General features: G+C 38.5%; 2 protein-coding genes across 3 annotated transcripts; one reads left to right on the top strand and one right to left on the bottom strand.

The window, feature by feature from the left end:
• Nucleotides 1-2858: 2858 nt before the first annotated feature.
• On the bottom strand, nucleotides 2859-4556 carry LOC136269096 (uncharacterized). Its single transcript, XM_066064556.1, has one exon. It carries the CDS (start codon nucleotides 4450-4452, stop codon nucleotides 2971-2973), a length of 1482 nt encoding a protein of 493 aa, XP_065920628.1. The 5' UTR covers nucleotides 4453-4556; the 3' UTR covers nucleotides 2859-2970.
• Nucleotides 4557-10311: 5755 nt separating this feature from the next.
• LOC136268900 (uncharacterized) lies at nucleotides 10312-21551 on the top strand. 2 transcript variants are annotated; one of them, XM_066064366.1, is made up of 2 exons: nucleotides 10312-10422; nucleotides 19512-21551. In XM_066064366.1, the coding sequence occupies exon 2, from the start codon at nucleotides 19565-19567 to the stop codon at nucleotides 21425-21427; it is 1863 nt and encodes a 620-aa protein (XP_065920438.1). In that variant the 5' UTR covers nucleotides 10312-10422; nucleotides 19512-19564; the 3' UTR covers nucleotides 21428-21551. The 2 variants fall into 2 exon arrangements, with proteins under 2 accessions (XP_065920438.1, XP_065920439.1); XM_066064367.1 differs by lacking the exon at nucleotides 10312-10422 and having other exon boundaries at nucleotides 19710-19801; nucleotides 19846-21551.
• Nucleotides 21552-21804: the final 253 nt, after the last annotated feature.

The following is a 21804-nucleotide window of genomic DNA, read 5'->3' as shown; positions in this document are numbered from 1 at the left end:
TTGTAAGCAAAGCGCCAGAACACATATTATCATCTCATATTATGAAACATCTTGAATCTAACAACATCTTACACAACTCTCAGCATGGTTTCAGACATAATCGTTCATGAGAATCAGTTACTGTTGTTAGTCCAATTTATATACACAATCATGACAACAACATCCAATCTGATATTATCTAGACAGATTTTGCAAAATCTGTTCGAGTTTGTACAAACATGGGAATTAGTGGGGAAATTCATCAGTGGATTGACTCATTTTTAAGTAACTGATTGCATAAAGTCACAGTTGAAGGTTGATTTTCAACTAGCTTCTATGGTAGTTACCTCAGGTGTGCCACAAGGTACTGTTTTGGGGCCCCCTTTTGTTCTTAACATGTATCAATGACTTGCCTGACTGCCTACCACATTGTGCTACTATAAGATTACTTTCTGATGACTGTATGTTATACCAACTAATTCAATCTGAACTAGATTCTGTACTGCTACAGAAGGACATTGACTCGCTAATGGAATGGTGCACTGCCTGGCAAATGAAATTAAATATTGATAAATGTTCTATGAGTATATCACCACACAATTACCATCATGTTTATCATATGTCCAACACTGTCCACTGTTTCACACTGTAAATACTTATAGGTGTTACAATTCAGTCCAATCTTAAATGGAACAAACATGTTTAACAAATTACACAAAAAGCCAATAATTCCCTGTATGTTACAACGGAACACCAAGATAGCTTCAACTGAGACCAAGACCCTTGCATACCAGTCATTAGTTAGATCACAACTTGAATATGCAGTAATGGTCTGGTCACCATGACAGTCCTATTTGATACAAAATATTGAGAAAGTCCAGCCAGATATGTAACAAATAATATTATGGTCCATGTATCAGTGTCTCATACCTCCAATCACTTGGCTGAGAAACCTTAGAATCCCATCGTATCAATGCTAGACTGTCAATGTTCTATAAAATGATAAATCAACAAATTGTAATGCCATATAATTCTTATCTCCAATATTCTAATGTCAGTTACAAATTCATTCCATTTCATTGCCACAAAAACACATTTCAGAGCTCCTACACCATACACAAATACCAGACCACATTGTAAACATCATCTATTGTTATGTAATTTATCAATTTTTTGTAATTGCTTTTTGATCTGTACATATCCTTCAAATTGAAGTTGAACAGTAATGGAAAATAGTAATAATAAATTACGGTTATTCCATGTCAAGGAATTTAGGGTCACCTCTCAGATCTTGTTGTATTTGTACTACCCATATGGTGTTCGTCACTTATACAAATATTTTCCCCCTACACCACATAGTTTCTGATTTATAACCAGAATAAGTGTTTCATAAAAAATTGGTTTGTCTTGAATTACAAAATTGACTGTAACTTTTACATTGTGTTTACATTTTAAAACAAAAATTTCACCAACTGAAGACTGTTGATTCTATCAACTTAATTAAGGTTCATAAATGCCACATGCACAACATGTATAATATCTCTTGAACCCATTGTGATTCCACTACTCAAATACGGGCCATGACCCAACCATTCACTAAAGAAACTTTTTAAAAATATAATGATCAAAGTTTTCAATAGAGTGTTTTTGAACCTTAATTAACTGATATCCCATAATTCATGAATATCTTGAAAGGTCTTCAATTGGTGAAAATTTTGCTTTAAAATATCATGTGTAAAGATACAGTCAATTTGTAATAATAATAATAAATATATATAATTATAACTCAAGACAACTTTTCATGAATTATTCAAAATATTTGTGGTCATAAATCAGAAACTATATGTGTTAAATATTTGTATGGGTGATAAACACTATTAGGTACTACCAAGAGCTCATAATATGTTATAAACTCTTGGTACTACAAACATGCCAAGTTTTGTCAAAATCTGAGAGGTGACCCAAAATTCCTTGTTGATTTGACAGTTAATTGCATCTTTAGAGAAGTCCGTATCTCTGAAGCTGCATGTGTATAAATAACCTTGAAATAGTATAAAGAAAAATTTTAATATTATTTCAACTATCCTAATAGAATAGTCACTACTCTAATAGAGCAGTCAGTTGCATAGTTCGGTTAACCAATAATCCATATAAGTGGGGTTCCACTGTAATTTGATGTACACATGTACATTAATAACACTTCATGTATAGTACTGTAAAGAGTAGACCAACTCTTAATAGTGGCTACGGTGGTAGGTTTCAAACATTGATGAAGTGTTTTAGCTATAGATGCAATTGCAATTGAAAGGCCATCTCATTATTAAGACCATAAGCCTTTCATTTCCTCACCACAGGTGCTACTGCTGTACAAGCACAATTCAATGTCCAAAGATATAGCGAATAGCTTTTCTGGTTAGACAGTGTGTATAATAATCATAGATACTAGACTTATAATAGGAATAATAGTCTAGTATCTATGATATAATATTCACATGGCTATATACACACAATTTATATTGTACATTCTATGAATGTCATTGATCTGATCAGGAAAATAAAGTTTGGTGTGTGAGTGGTGATTCACCAAACGTAATCTGCCAAATCATTTGTCTGTATAAGCTACTAGCTAATAAATTTGCTATACTTTTTCTCACCAAATTCTATAATTGTGGCAAATTTGCCAGTTTCTTCCTGCCAAACTTTTCAGCTACACAATGAAGGTTAGTTGGAATACATCACAGTATAAGCATTTTAGAAATAGTCCTGGGCACACATTTACTTTGTGAAGTAGAACCGTAGTTCATCTTGGTGTAGATATGCAGTAATGCAAGTCCATATTATAGACAATTCCTATTCACAATTGTGAGCGTATAATATAAGCATGTACAAAAATAATTTATCACTGTCACTGCTGCACAAACAGTCAAGACAAAATTTAGTGACAAGTAAAACAACATTGCAATCCAGCATTATACTTTTCAATTATCCTTCTTAACGATGACAAGTTCCAAAGCTCCAGTCCTCAGGACAACTGTACTGATTCACTGGACCTTGGTGTGTACCTTCCACACAATTTGGACCATAAGAACACCAACCACAACCAGAGGCACTAACACATTCTTCACAACTATTATGTTTAGTTCCACTATTGCAGAGTGAGCAGGTTGCCTCACGGATGTATGTTGGGAGAGGACACTCAAATGGATTTTCATAATAATTGCCCTGAATGTCTCTGAAGAAGTATTCCAATCCATCTTCAAATGATGACAACATGTTGTATCGGAGGACCATTATAACAGGATGGCCAATGTTTCGTAGTTCATCAAACTCGGTAGGTATAGCACCAGTCAGCAAATTGTTTTCCAATTCAAGGTAAACAATGCTAGTCAGTTTTCCTATACTTCGAGGAAGCGTGCTATTAAGCCGATTATGAGATAGCAAGAGCCTTTCAATAATGTTTGCCGTTGTTCCAATTGCCTCCGGTATTGCTCCACTCAGCTGATTATAGGACAGATCCAGATAAACAAGACTGGACATTGAAAAGAGGCATTCAGGAATAATGCCAGTAAAGTGATTATTAGATAAATCAAGGTGTTGAAGTTGGGTAAGCTTACAAAGAGAAGCAGTTATGTTACCCTCATAAGAACTACCTGTTATTCTAAACGTCTTTAATTGTTGCCAATTCTCACCAATGAAATCAGGAAGGTGTCCAAACACACATATAGATGCATATTCAAGTGAGAACATAGCCTGCCAAGTATCTGGAATACCAGGACACAGAGTATGTGATGATTGAACAAGAGACAAGTTAACCAATTGATGAAGGTTCCCATAACTTTGAGGGAAATTCCCAGTTAGTCGATTCTCTTGTAATTTTAATTCTTTCAGACCGGCAATCTTCCCGATACCATCAGGTAGGTAACCTTCCAAATTATTTCCATCTAACAATATATTCTCCAGTTTTGGGGTGTTCCAAGTGATCGGCAATAATCCAGTAATCTTGCTTTTGGAAGCATGCAGTTGTTGTAGGTTTGGCAGACTTAATTCTCTTGGTAAACTGATGTTAAATGAGTGCATATAACTAGCATCAAAGTACTCTAGTGTCTGGATTGCAAAAATACCTTCTGGGAAGTCACTTGAACCGATGTAGTTTGCCGCTATCACCAGCGTCCGAAGATGTTTCATTTCGGTGATCTCATCTGGCAGGCTCCATAGCCCATGTGAAGGTAAATTTATTCCGGATACGTAGTAAACGGATTGGTTCTTTACACAGGTTATTCCATGCCAGTTGTCTGTACATGGATCACTAGTGCCACTGCTGTTTCTCCAGTTCGTCCAGTTGTAGAGTTTATGAGTTCTGTCATCGTTAGCGTTGTAGATATAATCTAGTACTTTCCTATCCAGGGGATTAGTTTTACTTTGCGCGTTAATGCTACCCACAAATAACGCAACGAAGGAACAAAGTAAGATCATTGAGCCACGCCTACTATTTTATTGCAGAGCTTGACAGATCTGACCTGTCGGACACTTAATGACTAGATGCCTACAGGATCAGTCTCACTTGGCCAAACCGTTTTTTCCCGTGTATTGGGTGGTTCGGTTTTTTTCCCGGGTTTGATTTGATTGATTGATTTGATTTTTAAATTAGCAGTCGGCAACGCCGTTCTTCCCTGACTGAGGAGGAAACACAAAAATAGCATACATGGGTAGGGATTATATGATTAACAGTGGCGGATCCAGATGGGTTTCTGGGGTTTCGACAGAAACCCCCTTTTAAATTTAGCTCAGTGACAGTCTACATACATAAACATTGTTATACTGACAATTTGTCATAGCAAACAACTATATACCAGTAGCATGCATGCAGTTGCACTTAACTAACACCATTCATAGCTATTACACCCTCAACAACACTTCACTTTCATCCCCCACTACATTGAAAACGATCGAAATACTCTAATAGAGCAGTCAAGTAACTACTCTAATAGAGCAATCAATTATAGTTACCATCTTTGCCTAGTTAGCCATAGTATTTGCAATTTAAAGCAATGAATTTATTGCAATTGCTAACTACAAATATAGCCTAAAATCCAATTTCAAAAATCCTAAAATTTTCTGTAGAAATGTTATCAGATATCATATTCAGCTATAGCTACTAACTTTCAGAAACCCCCTTTTAAAAATCCTAGATCCGCCACTGATTAATAAACCCTACCCAATACACGGAGAAAAAAAAGCGCGTGAGACCATTTTTGCACGGGAAAAGCGGGCGGTCTGGCCAAGCAAGACTGCTCCAGGGTGGCTCGTCCAGGGTTAGATACATATACTATTATATCCTAATAATTGGTGAGTTTCTCTACGTGTATTAAAATCTTATGTACTATTGCTCTGTCGTGTCGAAGTGTACCGTCCGTATAACCAACCACTATAGTTAAACCGCTTATAGACTAGCTATTTAGTCTACTTATAATTTAATATGACAAACACATAATATGCAGAAACAAATATTTAGCTATATGTAAGGCCAGCCAAACTTGTCTCATCCACAAAGTTTAGGATTCTTGACTTGTCACGTAGTGCGGGCGGGAGGTCATTAGCTATTCAGTTGTTAGTGCAAGAGTCAAATATGTGTGTAGTGCATATCAAGTTAACGCACACTTAAAGTTAACGTACACTTAATAAGTTAATAAATGAATGTAAATTAGTAGAATTAACTTTCTTCAGACAGAGAGTTCCATAGTCGAATAGCTGTGGGTAACAAGGAGTGATAGTAGGTGTTTCTTTTAGCAGGAATAGCCATAAATCTCATTTGATGACCTCTTGTCCTGGTAAAGCTTCTATGAAGATAATTGGAAAAGTCAGCTGAAACAATTTTGTTGATGATTTTGTAGAACATGATAATGGTAGACTTAGTTCTTCTGTGTTCAAGGGATTCCCATTTTAAGCAGTTGAGTATGTTGGTTACGCTAGAATATCTATATAATAATCATTAAAAACAAATCTAGCAGCCTTAAGTTGTACCTTTTCAATCTTATCTATGTTAGATTGTGTGAATGGTGACCAAGCAACAGAGGCATACTCCAACACTGGTCTAACATAATATTATGTAAAATAAGCTAAAGATTTGACACGAAGTGAACACTGACTAAGGTTTCTTTGTAAAAAAGCTAGAATGGAATTACAAGTGATAATGTCAATATGTTTAGACCAAGAGATATTTTGTAACTCCTAAATATTTTGCTGAGGTAACTTCGCAAATGAGGTAGTCCCTGATATTGTATGTAGTTGATAAGGGTTATTACAGGAAATGCTTCAAACCACTGGAACAGTAGACTATCTGTAAAGGTTAGCTAAAACCTTCTAAAAGCTAATACTTACATTTTACTGCCTTAATAAGCTTTGCTGAGCTGCAAGACAACGTTTTCTAAATACGTGTGGATGTGATCAATAACAGCAGCAATCAGAGTTGGGGTTGCTATTGTGACTCGCTACATATTACTAGTTACTTCTATACAATGTTATGCATTACAGTTACATATTACTCCCTACATATTTATTACACGTACGTTACTTTGAGGGCTGTAACTAGTAATATTATTACATATTACATTTGTTTGTTACAAGTTATAAATAAGCCCATTGAACCTTCTAAATACATGCCCCCACCTTACAACTACGTGAGACACGCGTTTTTCTGCTGTAGTTCAGCCTAAAAACATAGTTTATTGCAGTATCTTGGTCTTAAAGGGTACTCCCATACACTATTCCTACTTGTACAGTCCTTGCCTGTACAGTCATATTCAGTGCTGTCAGAACCCCAAATCACGTCCTAGATGCAATGCGCATTAAAAAGAAGTAACACGTTACAATTTCTGGATGTAATATCCATGGTATAGTACTCATTACTTTGTCATGTAATGCGTTATATTATATTACTTTGTTACAACATAAGTAATATTATTATGTAACACGTTACAAATGTAACTTGTTACCTCCAACTCTGGCAACAATGAAATTTGAGGTGATATAGGATGCATGCGGGGATGAGAAACAAGTAATCAAGTTTGCCTAGCCTAAATGATGACAGTCTGGTCTCAGCCTGGATTGCTTTAGATCAATTCAGGTGCCTTGGTATTGACGGATTGTCCAATCAATCCTTACCAGTGAGCATCTGATGACAGAAAGTACAAGGAGAAAGATAAACAACACTTCACCCATCCCATTATGCATGTGACGCAAGGTGCTCACTGTTACTTTATCAGCATAGCATTCCCCCGGAAAGATTTCCAACTCCCCTGCAAACCCCAAAATTGTGTATGAGAGTCCCAATATTTACTATTTCAAATATATTTCATTAATACAATATTAATTTTTATTTACCACTGGGCAAGTTGTACTTGTGTTTCAGTAGACTGGAGACTAGAGGAGCCTCAGCAGAGCCAACAAGGGCAGTCAATTACTCCAAACAGTTCATAGCTCCCTAATCACCATCAAAACCATTTTCATCATGAATTTAGTAGTCTATAAAACTATAATCCAGAAAGTATAATATTCAGACTGCTATATCCACTTGCACTTGTTGAGAGTGGATAGAAACAAAAATATCCAATTTTGTAGATAATTTCAGATTTCGGGATTTCTAAATGTTTAATGGCTTTTAAATTAGATTTCTCAGATAGTCCCAAGTAGTTGGTGACCCCCTATTTCCTCCAGAGAATTATTGGAGCAAATGAACCCATGTGTATTGGAGCAATTGCAAGTTCATGTCATTTGAGTATTTTTAAACTGCGTGGTTGAATGGTTAGTTGGTAAATGTAGGTTAAATACTTTTACATCAGCATAATTATTATTTCATACAGCGACATACCTCCTCAAATCCATTTGCAGCAATATTGAGATGATTGAGTGCCATGCCATCTTCGGTATTCAGTGAAGCAAGGATGAACTGCTCACCGGCCTGTTATTGGTTGCTAAAGAGGCTCAATTTAGCAAGCTGACAGTCAAGTCACGAATCTCGTTATGACGATTGGGTGGGAACCCACCTTGAGAATGAATGTTTGACAGAGAACTTGGTTCCATTGTTAGGGAGCCTAGCAGGATCCCATCCATATCTAAGGGCTATGGCATCATGAAAAGCAATTTTGTGCAAGGAGAAATTGTACAAGAAATTATAGAAAGCTTGGCACATTGAATGGCAAACTGTGCATCTTGAACAATACCATAGCTACCTTTTGCCTGAGACAACAAAGTGACTGTAATATACCTTTTTCTCAAGCAGAACATTCAAAAGAGCACATTTTGGTAGGATTGACAATACCCATGCTACCAATTCAGGTAGGCAAAGCCAACAGCTCTCACTCAAATTTCCAGGTGGTGAATGGCCTGTCACACACAGCAGGAATAAAAGCCGGTATGCTTAGTACACCCTCGAATGGTTGAAAAAGATGATCAACATCAGGATAGTTCTAGCAATGAATAATCATTTACTGATGAGGTCATGTGCAATGGCAGAGTAAACTGTGAGGGGCATGCAGCCACCACTAGATTATGAAACTATTAAATTAGGAAGCATTAAGATTTCAAAACTCTGTTATATGTGATCAATTAGTACTCAATAATTACTTACATTGCACATACTCTTTTAGAGTCCTACAACTTTGAGTGGCCATAACAATTTTTGTGATGAATTGTGTGCCAGTGCTTTATGAAGTGTTGTTGTGAACATTTCCTATATAACCACATGACACCCACGACCCTGTGCAAAATGATGAAAATATACAGTAATTTTAATAGCTGTATGGACATCAAGTGGAGCTATCACATTTGGCAATTATATCTAACTTGATTGGTAATCATCCTAACCTACCGCAACACTGGCCAACATTGAGGGTGGTCTGGTCATAACAATGATGCTTCCACACATTCTTGGGTAAAACAGTGGATATTATAGAGAATCCACTAAATTTTGCCAATACTGGTATGAATCTCAACTACATGCAGGATTCAAGAAATGGAAAGCATGAAAGTACGTAACACTGACTCATTATCACAATAGTTTGATGAAATAGAAATGAAATATAATTCCAATGTCACCTTTTCGTCCCAAAAACTTTCTTGTACAACTCAATCAGCTTGTCTTTATCAGTGACCTCTACTGGCTCCACACACTCAAGTCTGCTGACAGCTGCTAAGTAACATGACTGAGTTAATAGTATCTGCTGTATTTGTACCTGATTTCCTACATAAATAAGTCCTAAAATGTTAATCCTTGCTGGTTGTCATAATCAGTTGTTCCAAGTGACTAAAAAGCACATCAAGTTAAATTAAAGTGAATAACAGATTCTAGAATGGAGAATGTATAATAGCTAACTGTACAAATGATTTCTTATTCTCAACTAGCTAAGTTGTGTTTATATTTACTCGCATACTGCTTAGGCTCATTGCCAGAAAGACATTTAGTAACTAGTTCCCAATCACTGTCCAAGCCTATATCCGAAGTGAATTAATGGTTGTCACCAGTCCAGGTAGAACAGCTGTCTAACCCATAGTAAAAAATAAAGTGTGTCTGATACACCAACATACACACCATGTGCAGAAGTGTGTATATTGCAACATTTTTTGATGTGTCAGACACACTTCGACATACTTCAAATGTGTGTCTGGTACACTTCATTTTTTACAGTGTAGCTACTCCAGTCTAAATCATGCCAGAGCATAGTAATTCAAGAACTGAGAAAGCTAGTCAACTGTTCAGTTGGTGTGTCATGGCCTCTGGTAAGTGGAGATGGTAAATTGAGTATTGCAAGTTACACTGAAGTGATGGAGGTTCCCAGAAACTTTATTTGTAGCCTCTTCCAGAGATGCATCTTAGTGATATTATCCTGCATACTGCTGGTAACTGCATGTGGATGAGTACATGACACTAAGACATGTCATAGTGGTGACTGTTCTGTTTAATGACTGACTGCTCTATTAGACTATGTTTTGTTTGTACTTGAAAGGGGGGATCGAAAGGGACACGTGCCCACAACATGCCTACACGGGGAACCACGTGCAAAACAATGCGGCAGTGATTAGCGGACTATAGCTAGGTCATGCATTAGCTACTCAAATTTCGCTTCAGGACTCGTATTTCGTGGAGGGCAGGTACGCTTTGATCAAGATTTTAAGCTAGTACGGACTGAGGAAGCTGATAGTGGAGATTTCATTGGGGGGACCAGTTTCAGCAGGGCGGACCATCTGCAGCAACTTTACATGGTCCGGCCGGACTACTTGAGGCGCGGTAGTTGGTCCGGCCGGACCACTTGCGGCGGGGGGCAACCTGCAGCGTGACAGGCCACGTGAGACCATTTTTGCACGGGGAAAGCCGGGCGGTCTGGCCAAGCAAGACTGCTCCAGGGTGGCTCGTCCAGGGTTAGATACATATACTTCTCCTAATACTTGGTGAGTTTCTCTACGTGTATTAAAGTCTTATGTACTATTGCTCTGTCGTGTCGAAGTGTAGCGTAAGTGACCGATTATCGAACAAAGTTTATACTTTACTTCATAAATATCTCCAGGAAAGTAGTATCAACCTCGACTTTTAACCAGGAGGTAGCGCCTTTTTTGTAGAATACCCAGGGCCGCCCAGAGAAATTAAGGGGCCCAGGGCAAAGAGTTAAAGTGGGGCCCTTGACCCAAGTTGTAAGGTGAAGACCAAAAAAAAAAAAAAGGTCACAACCTGCTGGCAATGACAATAACTACCCATCACCAACCATATCTCCTTATCTATAAGCTTGCTACACTGCTCCTCTGAAGGATACTGTGACTGCTCTATTAGAGTATTTAGATCTGACTGCTCTATTAGAGTATATCGATCTTGTAACAGGTATTAAGGGGCCCTTCATGAGGCCTCCTGGGGCCCCTTTCAGGCTGGGGCCCGGGGCAAATTGCCCCAGTTGCCCCCCTGTGGGCGGCCCTGAGAATACCTCACGTAAGTTTGAGTAATAGTATCCGATTAGTGTCCGTGTTATGAGTGGATTTCTGCATTCCGTAAAATATGAATTATCGAACACCGATACCTATTATCGAATGCCCATTAATTTGCGTTAATCAATTATCGAACGTTTTGCACCTTTTCTACTGTGGTGACTTCAGTGCACCCTACACACTCTTAAGTACCATGATACTGTAACTGAAGTATAGTTTTGATACAAGCATGCACTTGTGAGTTACAACAGCGAATCGTTTAGTGTAAAATGCGTACAGTGAAAAATCAGCACATTACGACCAATAACACAGTCTTATTATCCTTGTTTACAACAACCCCTTCTGTACAGTCTTTGTGGATACATCTTTTACTCAGGTAAATGACAAACAGTAAGCCCAATTCCGCCACCAAAGTCACACTCGAGTTGTACTTCTTTCACAGCGATTCCTGTGTTCTTTTTCTTCATTTCTTCGTCAGTGGTGATGAGTATCAAGACTGCTGTGATGTCCACACATAAACTCTAAAGGATGGAAAGCTCATTAAGAATAGGCTACACTATTGGAATTCTCCATATAAACACCTTACGAGTATGCAGAATAAAATTGTAAACTTCCGAATACGTTACGTGATTTTTACGTTCGATAATAGGTACCGTTCGATAATAGGTCACTTATGCTACCGTCCGTATAACTAAACCGCTTATATTTAGTCTAGACCTACTTATAATTTAATATACAAACACACAATATGCAAAAACAAATATTTACGTAAGGCCAGCCAAACTTGTCTCATCCACAAAGTTTAGGATTCTTGACTTGTGCGGGCGGAAGGTCATTAGCTATTCATTAATTTTTTAATTTTGTTATGCAAGACTCAAATATGAGTGTAGTGCATATCAAGTTAACGTACACTTAATAAGTATGTAAGTTAGTAGAATTAACTGTTTCTTCAGACAGAGAGTTCCATAGTCGAGTAGCTGTGGGTAAGAAGGAGTGATATGTAGTGTCGGGATTATTAGATCTTTAGAATCAATAATAATAGCACTACAACACACAACTACAATCTAGCAACTACAATAACAACTAAGGTTATAACAACTAAAGCACACACAGAGAGGCTCTACAACTACATATGTACATGCACGCATACAATTACAGCATAATGTATTACATCATAGTGTGTGCACGTGTCCAGATACTACAGTTCCTCCCTCTTAGTTCGAAGGACTCCATGGTCTTCTGATCTTTCGAATTCTTGAAGAGCGTCTCAACACAGGAGGATTATCACTGTTCTGTGTCGGGGAGGTATGATTAGGAATGTCAGATGATATGGAACTGTCATTTGTAGGTAAAGAAACAAGTCGTGTACGAAGTTGATTTGCATGACGGCAGTGAACTGCTGTTTGGCCATCAATCAAAACTTTATACATTACTTTCCCCTCCTATCTTTGACAGTACCTGGGAGCCACCGTTTGCCAGGTCTAAAATTACGAACCCACACTGGATCACCAATCAGGAAGTGTCTAGGATGAGTATGGGCATCATATGACTGCTTCTGAAGTTCTAGAGATTTCTGAACCTTCAACTGGCATGGGTGTAACAAATCCAACCTTGTACGTATCCGTCTGTTATTTAACATTTCAGAAGGAGTTTGATCTGTCACAAAATGTGGGGTGGCTCTGTAGTAAGCTAAGAAGTTGGTCACACAATCCAGCAGTTCCAAAGAGGTTTGCGGATTTGCCTTATCTACACTCTGTTTAAAAGTCTGTATCAGTCTTTCAGCCTCGCCATTCGAGCGGGGGTGATATGGAGCTGTCGTTGTGTGGTGAATTCCACGAGACAAACAAAACTGCTTAAATTTTTCTGCCGTGAACTGGGGACCATTATCTGACACAATCTGGTGAGGAATTCCATGTGTGGCAAAGATCTGCTGTAAGTGTTTGGTAACAGTTTCTGTCGTAGTGGATTCCATCACATGTACTTCTGGCCACTTACTGTAAGCGTCAATCAGTAACATCCACATCTTGTTTCTATATGGCCCCGCAAAATCAATGTGTAGACGTTGCCATGGTTTGGCTGGAAAATCCCATTGATGTAATGGTACCTTTGTGGGATCTTTAGCTGTCTCAGCACAATTCACACAAGACTTGACATGGGACTCAATATCAGTGTCCAAGGATGGCCACCAAACATGTAGTCGAGCAAGTGATTTCATTCTAGACATCCCTGGATGGCCCTCATGTAACAATTCTAGGATTGACCTCTGATATCGTGAAGGAATTACCACTTGAAGGCCCTAAAGTAGACTACCATTGTGAGTTGTGAGCTGTAAACGTTTGTTGAAAAATGGAAATAGCTTCTTGTCCAAAGAGTGTGAAGTGGTTGGCCATCCTCTAGCACAAAAACTGTAGACTTGTGATAGCACTGGGTCCCTCGCTGTGGCTGCCTTAACGTCAGTCTCACGAATTGGAAGTGCCTGAAACTGTTGTTCTTCCAGAGCACAAACAATTTCTGCTTCGTCATCTTGTGGAGGCTGTACCTCTTGTAATGGCAGGCGAGACAACCCATCAGCATTGCCATGCTGGGCAGATGGTTGGTACCTAACTTCGTAGTCATAGGCTGAGAGGATAATGGCCCATCTCTGTAAACGGCTGGCTGTCATCTCTGGGATACCTTTCTGAGGATGAAAAATAGTGACAAGTGGTTTATGATCGGTAATCAATTGGAACTTACGACCGAGCAAGTACTGTCTGAACTTCTGGACTCCAAATACTATTCCCAAGGCTTCCTTTTGGATTTGTGCATAGTTTTATTCAGCCGATGTCAGTTTACGTGACGCATATGCCACAGGCTTCTCTTTACCATCAGGCTAAGTATGAAAAATCACTGCTCCTATGCCCACTGGGCTGGCATCACATGCAAGACTGAGAGGTAGTGATGGGTCGTAATGTGCCAGTGCATCAGCTGATGTCAACAATTTCTTAATTGATTCCATTGCCTTGGTATGCTCACTGGACCACTGCCACTTTTTGTGTTTCTGTAAAAGATCATTAAGACAAGCACAATTGGTTGCTAACCCTGGTATGAATCGATCATAGTAGTTCACCATGCCTAGAAAAGATCGGAGTTCTCCTTGGTTCTGTGGACATGGCATGGCAGTAATTGCTTTGATCTGGGTGTGGTTGAATGCCTGCTTTGTCTAAGACATGGCCCAAGTAAGTTACACTCTCTTGAAAGAAATGACACTTCTCTAGTTTCAGGCGGAGACCAGCAGTGTTCAGCTTCTCCATTACTAGCCTAAGGTGGCTCAGATGATCCTGTTCAGAGCATCCTGTCACTACTATGTCATCCAAATAGCAAGCCACACCTGGTATGTCACCCACAAGTTGCTCAATTAGTTTCTGGAACAGGGCAGGTGCACAACTGAAACCAAAGGGAAGGCGTTTGTATCTGTATAAGCCTTGGTGAGTATTGATAACTGTCAGTTTTGATGATGCCTCCTCCAATGGTACTTGCAGATAAGCTTCAGCCAGGTATAATTTAGAAAACTTGTGCCCACCATTCAGTTTTTAAAGAGTTCCTCTGGAAGTGGGAATGGGTAGACATCATTCTTCAGGGCTGGATTTAGGGTGACTTTGAAGTCACCACATAATCTAACTTTGCCACCTGGCTTCCTGACAACCACAAGGGGGGTAGCCCAGTCTGAGTGAGAGACTTTCTCTAACACTTGTTGTTTTTCTAGTTTGTCCAACTCTGCTCCTACAACTGGTTTTAGAGCAAAAGATAGTTTTCTCACTTTGCAATATTTAGGCTGAGTGCCTTCACAGAGAGTTAAAGTAGCATTAAATGTGGTGCAGCATCCAAGTTGTGGTTTGAACAGGGCTTCATTCATTGTGATAATTTCCTGTAAAGTGGTACTGGGTGTGGTAACTGCTGTGACAAATTGCTCAGGGTGAATAGTGATGTTAAGTTTAACTTGTCCATCCCTGCCAATTAGATTAATGCCACATTGAGTGACATAGATTTTCAGCAGTGAGGATATGGTAGGGTCATCTTGGCGTTGAACTGTTGTCTGAAAATATCCAATAGGGTGGATAGGTTGACCCTCAAAAGCTCCAAGCACTTTTGATGTAGCCTCCAGTTTGGGTTGATGAAGGTCTGCCCAGGTTTTTGTGTTAATGAACGTGAGTGGAGAAGCAGTGTCTATTACTAGACGAAGACGTTTATCCAGTTCCGGTAAGTAAACAGTTTGAAACACTGGGGGAATATGTTTGTCATCACTATCGGCTGTTTTGTTAATGGTAATGACTGCTGAGTCCAGTGACTGTTCTGGTATTATTTCTTGTACTGCTGCTGTGGAGCGGCACACTTTGGCAATATGGCCAATCTTACCACAATGTCTACATGTAACATTGCGAAAACGGCAGGTGCTTCTTAAGTGTGCTCCTCCACAGCTGGCACATGGCTTGGAGGTTGGCGGCTGAAAGCTTGGACCCTTAGTATTAGCAGTTCGCTGGCTCTTAGTACGAAGAGAGTTCTGGGGTTTAACGGACCGTGGTTACTTCCTGGTTGCTGCCACTGTGCCGGCGTCCGTCTCCTTGTCGTTGTCGGCACGTTTGAGCGATTCATGCTCGGCCGCTTCGAAGGTGCGAGTTAGCTCTAACAACTCTTCTAGTGGCTTCTTGTGATCTTGAGCCAACAATTGCTGGAGTAAGCGTTCATTTCGCAGGCCCATCACGAACTTATCGTGGATGTTGTCGGCCAATTGGACTTCTGTCCAATCACAAGTGGCCGTAGTTCAGCAATGTAATTTACCAGCGACTGCCCCTTCTTGTTGCTTGTAGTTGTAGAACCGATAGCGTTCAGCCAAGACTAACTTTTTGGTGCCGTATTGTCCGTCGAGCTTAGCCTTCAACTGAGCAAATGTGAGTTCTTCTGGCTTCTTAGGGGCACACAAACTGCAGAGTAGTTTGAAAGTAGAGGAGTCAATATATGTGCAGAGGGCTGCACGTTGCTTGGCCTCAGAGCCTTCACCCGTAACGTAGGGACTAAGTGTGAGCCACTGTTCGAAGCGTCTGCTCCACGAATTCCAATCATCCGTACGTGAATCAAAAGTATTAATCGGTGGAGCTGTAGCCATTCTCGTTGCCAATGTAGTGTCGGGATTATTAGATCATTAGAATCAATAATAATAGCACTACAACACACAACTACAATCTAGCAACTACAATAACAACTAAGGTTATAACAACTAAAGCACACACAGAGAGGCTCTACAACTACATATGTACATGCACGCATACAATTACAGCATAATGTATTACATCATAGTGCGTGCACGTGTCCAGATACTACATGATAGTAGGTGTTTCTTTTAGCAGGAATAGTCATAAATCTCATTTGATGACCTCTTGTCCTGGTAAAGCTTCTATGAAGATAATTGGAAAAGTCAGCTGAAACAATATTGTTGATGATTTTGTAGAACATGATAATGGTAGACTTAGTTCTTCTGTGTTCAAGGGATTCCCATTTTAAGCAGTTGAGCATGTTAGTTACGCTAGAATATCTATAATAATCATTAAAAACAAATCTAACAGCCTTACGTTGTACCTTTTCAATCTTATCTATGTTAGATTGTGTGAATGGTGACCAAACAACAGAGGCATACTCCAATACCAGTCTAACATATGTAAAATAAGCTAAAGATTTGACACGAAGTGAACACTGACTAAGGTTTCTTTGTAAAAAAGCTAGAATGGAATTACAAGTGATAATGTCAATATGTTTAGACCAAGAGATACTTTGACTTATTGTAACTCCTAAATATTTTGCTGAGGTAACTTTGCGAATGAGGTAGTCCCTGACATATAGTTAAGAATTATTACAGGAAATGCTTCAAACCACTGGAACAGTAGACTATCTGTAAAGGTTAACTAAAACCTTCTAAAAGTTAATACTTACATTTTACTGCCTTTGCTGAGCTGCAAGACAACGTTTTCTAAATACGTGTGGATGTGATCAATAACAGCAACAATCAGAGTTGGGTCGCTATTGTGACTGCTACAAATTACTATTTACTTCTATACAATGTTATGCATTACAGTTACATATTACTCCCTACATATTTATTACACGTTACTTTGAGGGCTGTAACTAGTAATATTATTACATATTGCATTTGTTTGTTACAAGTTATAAATAAGTCCATTGAACCTTCTAAATACATGCCCCCACCTTACAACTACGTGAGACCTGCGTTTTTCTGCTGTAGTTCAGCCTAAAAACATAGTTTATTGCAGTATCTTGGTCTTAAAGGGCACTCCCATACACTATTCTTACTTGTACAGTCCTTCCCTGTACAGTCGTATTCAGTGCTGTCAGAACCCCAAATCACGTCCTAGATGCAATGCGCATTAAAAAGAAGTAATGCGTTAGAATTTCTGGATGTAATATCCATGGTATATTACTCGTTACTTTGTCATGTAATGCGTTATATTACTTCGTTACAACATATTAAGTAATATTATTATGTAACACGTTACAATTGTAACTTGTTACCTCCAACTCTGGATTTGAGGCGATATAGGATGCATGCGGGGATGAGAAACAAGTAATCAAGTTTGCCTGGCCTAAATGATGACAGTCTGGTCTCAGCCTGGATTACTTTAGATCAATTCAGGTGCCTTGGTATTGACGGATTGTCCAATCAATCCTTACCAGTGAGCATCTGATGACAGAAAGTACAAGGAGAAAGATAAACAACACTTCACCCATCCCATTATGCATAACATGTGGGGATGCAAGGTGCCCACTGTTACTTTATCAGCCTGGCATTCCCCCGGAGAGATTGCCAACTTCCCTGCAAACTCCAAAATTGTGTATAAGAGTCCCAATATTTACTATTTCAAATATATTTCATTAATACAATATTAATTTTTATTTACCAAGTTGTACTTGTGTATCAGTAGACTGGAGACTAGAGGAGCCTCAGCAGAGCCGACAAGGGCAGTCAATTACTCCAAACAGTCATCATAGCTCCCTAATCACCATCAAAACCATTTTCATCATGAATTTAGTAGTCTATAAGACTATAATCCAGAAAGTATAATATTCAAACTGCTATATCCACTTGCACTTGTTGAGAGTGGACAGGAACGAAAATATCCAATTTTGTAGATAATTTCAGATTTCAGGATTTCTAAATATTTAATGGCTTTTAAATTAGATTTCCCAAGTAGTTGGTGACCCCCTATTTCCTCCAGAGAATTATTGGAGTAAATGAACCCATGTGTATTGGAGCAATTGCAAGTTCATGTCATTTGAGTATTTTTAAACTGCGTGGTTGAATGGTTAGTTGGTAAATGTAGGTTAAAAGCTTTTACATCAACATAGTTATTTTTCACACAGCGGCATACCTCCTCAAATCCATTTACAGCAATATTGAGATGATTGAGTGCCATGCCATCTTCAGTATTCAGTGAAGCAAGGATGAACTGCTCACTGGCCTGTTATTGGTTGCTAAAGAGGCTCAATTTAGCAAGCTGACAGTCAAGTCACGAATCTCGTTATGATGATTGGATGGAACCCACCTTGAGAATGAATGTTTGACAGAGAACTTGGTTCCATTGTTAAGGAAGCCTAGCAGGATCCCATCCATATCTAAGGGCTACGGCTTCATGAAAAGCAATTTTGTGCAAGGAGAAATTGTACAAGAAATTATAGAAAGCTTGGCACGTTAAATGGCAAACTGTGCATCTTGAACAATACCACAGCTACCTTTTTCCTGAGACAACAAAGTGACTGTAATATACCTTTTTCTCAAGCAGAAAATTCAAAAGAGCACATTTTGGTAGGATTGACAATACCCATGCCACCAATTCAGGTAGGCAAAGCCAACAGCTCTCACTCAAATTTCCAGATGGCGAATGGCCTGTCACACACAGCAGGAATAAAAGCTGATATGCTTAGTACACTCTCAAATGGTTGAAAAAGATGATCAACATCAGGATAGTTCTAGCAATGAATAACCATTTACTGATGAGGTCATGTGCAATGGCAGAGTAAACTGTGAGGGGCTGGGTCACAGTGACAGCAAATGAAGATAGCAGTTGTAATTCCTAAATCCAATAAAGTTTACAATTATATAGAAGCATAATTAAGTAACGTATGCAGCAGAACAATACTGAGTTGCTCCGAGATGTGGCCTTCCATCTGCAGTTACACTGACACAAGTATCAGCAAACAGTATATGCTCTAAGTAGTTTTCGTTGACCACTATAGCCCCTCATAGACACAAGAGTAATTGTAACATGTGTGCATATAACTAACTGAAAACTAAACACTGCTGTTTATAGATGATACTACAATTGTTAAGAATTTTACAAACTATAGTAGAGACCATTATAGCCTTGAACATGCAAGGAAGATCATAACCTTAAGTATATAGGAATTAAATCTGGCATGTATAGGTGACTCCCTTGTTTCATTGCTATGATCCCTACTCAAATAGATGATTATACTGATGTAGTGTATGCATATGATTCAGTTGGTCTTATATTGTACAGGAGAGTGAAACTATTTCATAAGTATTAGGACTAACTATATTGTCATCAAATTGATGGATCACGATCAAGATAGTTCACATGAGGAATCTCTTGTCAACCTGTTAATACTTCCTACAGAGTTGTTGGTTATTATCATCTTATTTTTATCTTCAGTACATGACAGGGTAAACCTTAGATACGTTTCAAAGCGGTTGAAGAGTGTGATTGATGGAACACCATCACTGTGGAAGGAGTTTGTATGGACTTATTATGACAATCATGATGAATACAGTCTGAAAGAAGTCTTAATGGTGTGTGGACAAGATATCAAACTATTATCTTTTCTTAACTGTAGAGTACCATCAACACTGGTAGAGATGCTGCAGTATTGTAATAATGTACAACATCTTAGTCTACCATCAACCACGTTAGATCCTGAACAACTAAGAAACATAATACATCATATGGGATGTCTGCAAGCACTAGAGTTTAAGGTGCTCAAGGTGGGTGATGGTAGTGAAATTAAACAACTACTTCTCAACAACACTGGTCAGTTGAGAGAACTCACAATCATTTCAGATACTTATTATTATTTAAAACCTAGAGAGTTGTTTACTTATTGGAAAATATTAAAATTTAGGCCATCAAGATTAAATTTTATTGCTATAGTAAATTATAACAACTTTGAAAGACTGGCTTTCTATGTTTCTGAATTGAACACTATTCCTACTGGTACCACTGCTATCTTTAGAGTGTACAATAAATCTACTAAAGTACCAATAAACTTTTCCCCTACACTGCCACATTTTCAGCTACAATTAGAAGAATCTGGTCAAGTGACCATTCCATGTGTTAAACTCAGTGACTTTGGTATATTGGGATTGGACAATGATGTAGCAGTGATGACTGATTGTCAATATGGTGGAAAGACTGTGTATATGGTGAAGTATCAAATTGGTCAAAGCATTGTGAGCCAGCAGAACTTTATACATATTGTAAGATTTAGTGGCATTAGTTGTGCTACTCATTTTGATCTTTCTTACTGTTCCTCACTTCATTCTGGTCACTTGGAACAACTAGCTATTAACTGTCCTAATCTTCAGGAACTTAACTTAGGGTATAGTCATTGCTGTTTGCAAAGTCTACAAGGTCTGAGAGCTATTGCCACTCACTGTCACAACCTACAAGGACTAAACTTACTTGGTACACATGTTTCAAAAGTAGAGGATCATATCCTATTGTGGGAAATATTGAGTGATATGAAGTTGACCCACTTGGCAGTGGAGTTTTGTGTTTTGAGAGCTACAAAGAAAGAAAAGTTGATTTGTCTGTATCAGAAGTGTTACATAAGAGGAATACAATGTGAATATTGCAGGTATTGTGGGATTTTTACTGATGAAGACACTTTAATGTTATCCTATTTTCCATCACTAAACTGTTGTTATTTACAATCTTCTGGTGTAGTTACTGCAGTACCCACTATTGTACAGGATGTGGTTAATAACTGTAATGAACTAGAATGTGTACGTTTTTATCTAGTACTATCCCAACCCCTGTCACTCGTATTAACCCACAGCCACACTCTACAACAGTTATACATTAATTCACTAAAAACTATTGTTCCTAATGACTTTATGGCCTCATTTTCAGCTCATGGTGGACTGGTACATGTAGTTATGATGGTAGGATCTTTGACAGCTGAAGGTATAACATCTCTTGTGAGGAGCTCACCGAAACTGATAACATTATATTTGCATGCTGGAAGTATACATCATGGAGATGTGGATGTAGACTTTTTTAGTGCCAAGCTAAAGAAAATGTTTTGCAAACGAAGACTATTTACAGCTGGTTACTACATGGTAAACTATAATGTATATGGAGATTCAACAGATGTGTTATGGGAACATGGGACAGATTTGTTACCACTTTGGGATTAATATAAGCTCACCTTAATTTATAATCACTGCTATTGTAGCCTGCTTGACATTTGAATATAACTTGTATTGCATAGTAGCTATGTGTATTATAATTGAGACCATTAACACTGATGAATGTCAGCTGTAGCTATACCAGAAGGGCTTGTTATCTGCAGAAACTGAACAGACTGAGTCTCCTCGTAGTTGTTGAAGAGGGTTTCCTGGGGCCCAAAAACCCTTACACTCTTGGATTTAAACCTGTATAGGCTTACTATCAATGTCAGTTTAGAAACACAAACCAGTGTATAAAATATGACAAGATTAGTGCATATACTGCAGTAGCTAACAGAAAGCTAACACTGATAGAATAAAGGAAAAACAAGAACATATATACATGT

Source organism: Dysidea avara, chromosome 10 (assembly GCF_963678975.1).
Source record: "Dysidea avara chromosome 10, odDysAvar1.4, whole genome shotgun sequence".
NCBI classification, from domain to species: domain Eukaryota; kingdom Metazoa; phylum Porifera; class Demospongiae; order Dictyoceratida; family Dysideidae; genus Dysidea; species Dysidea avara.
Note: the sequence above shows the minus strand (reverse complement) of the source record. Positions and strands in the feature narration are given on the sequence as shown.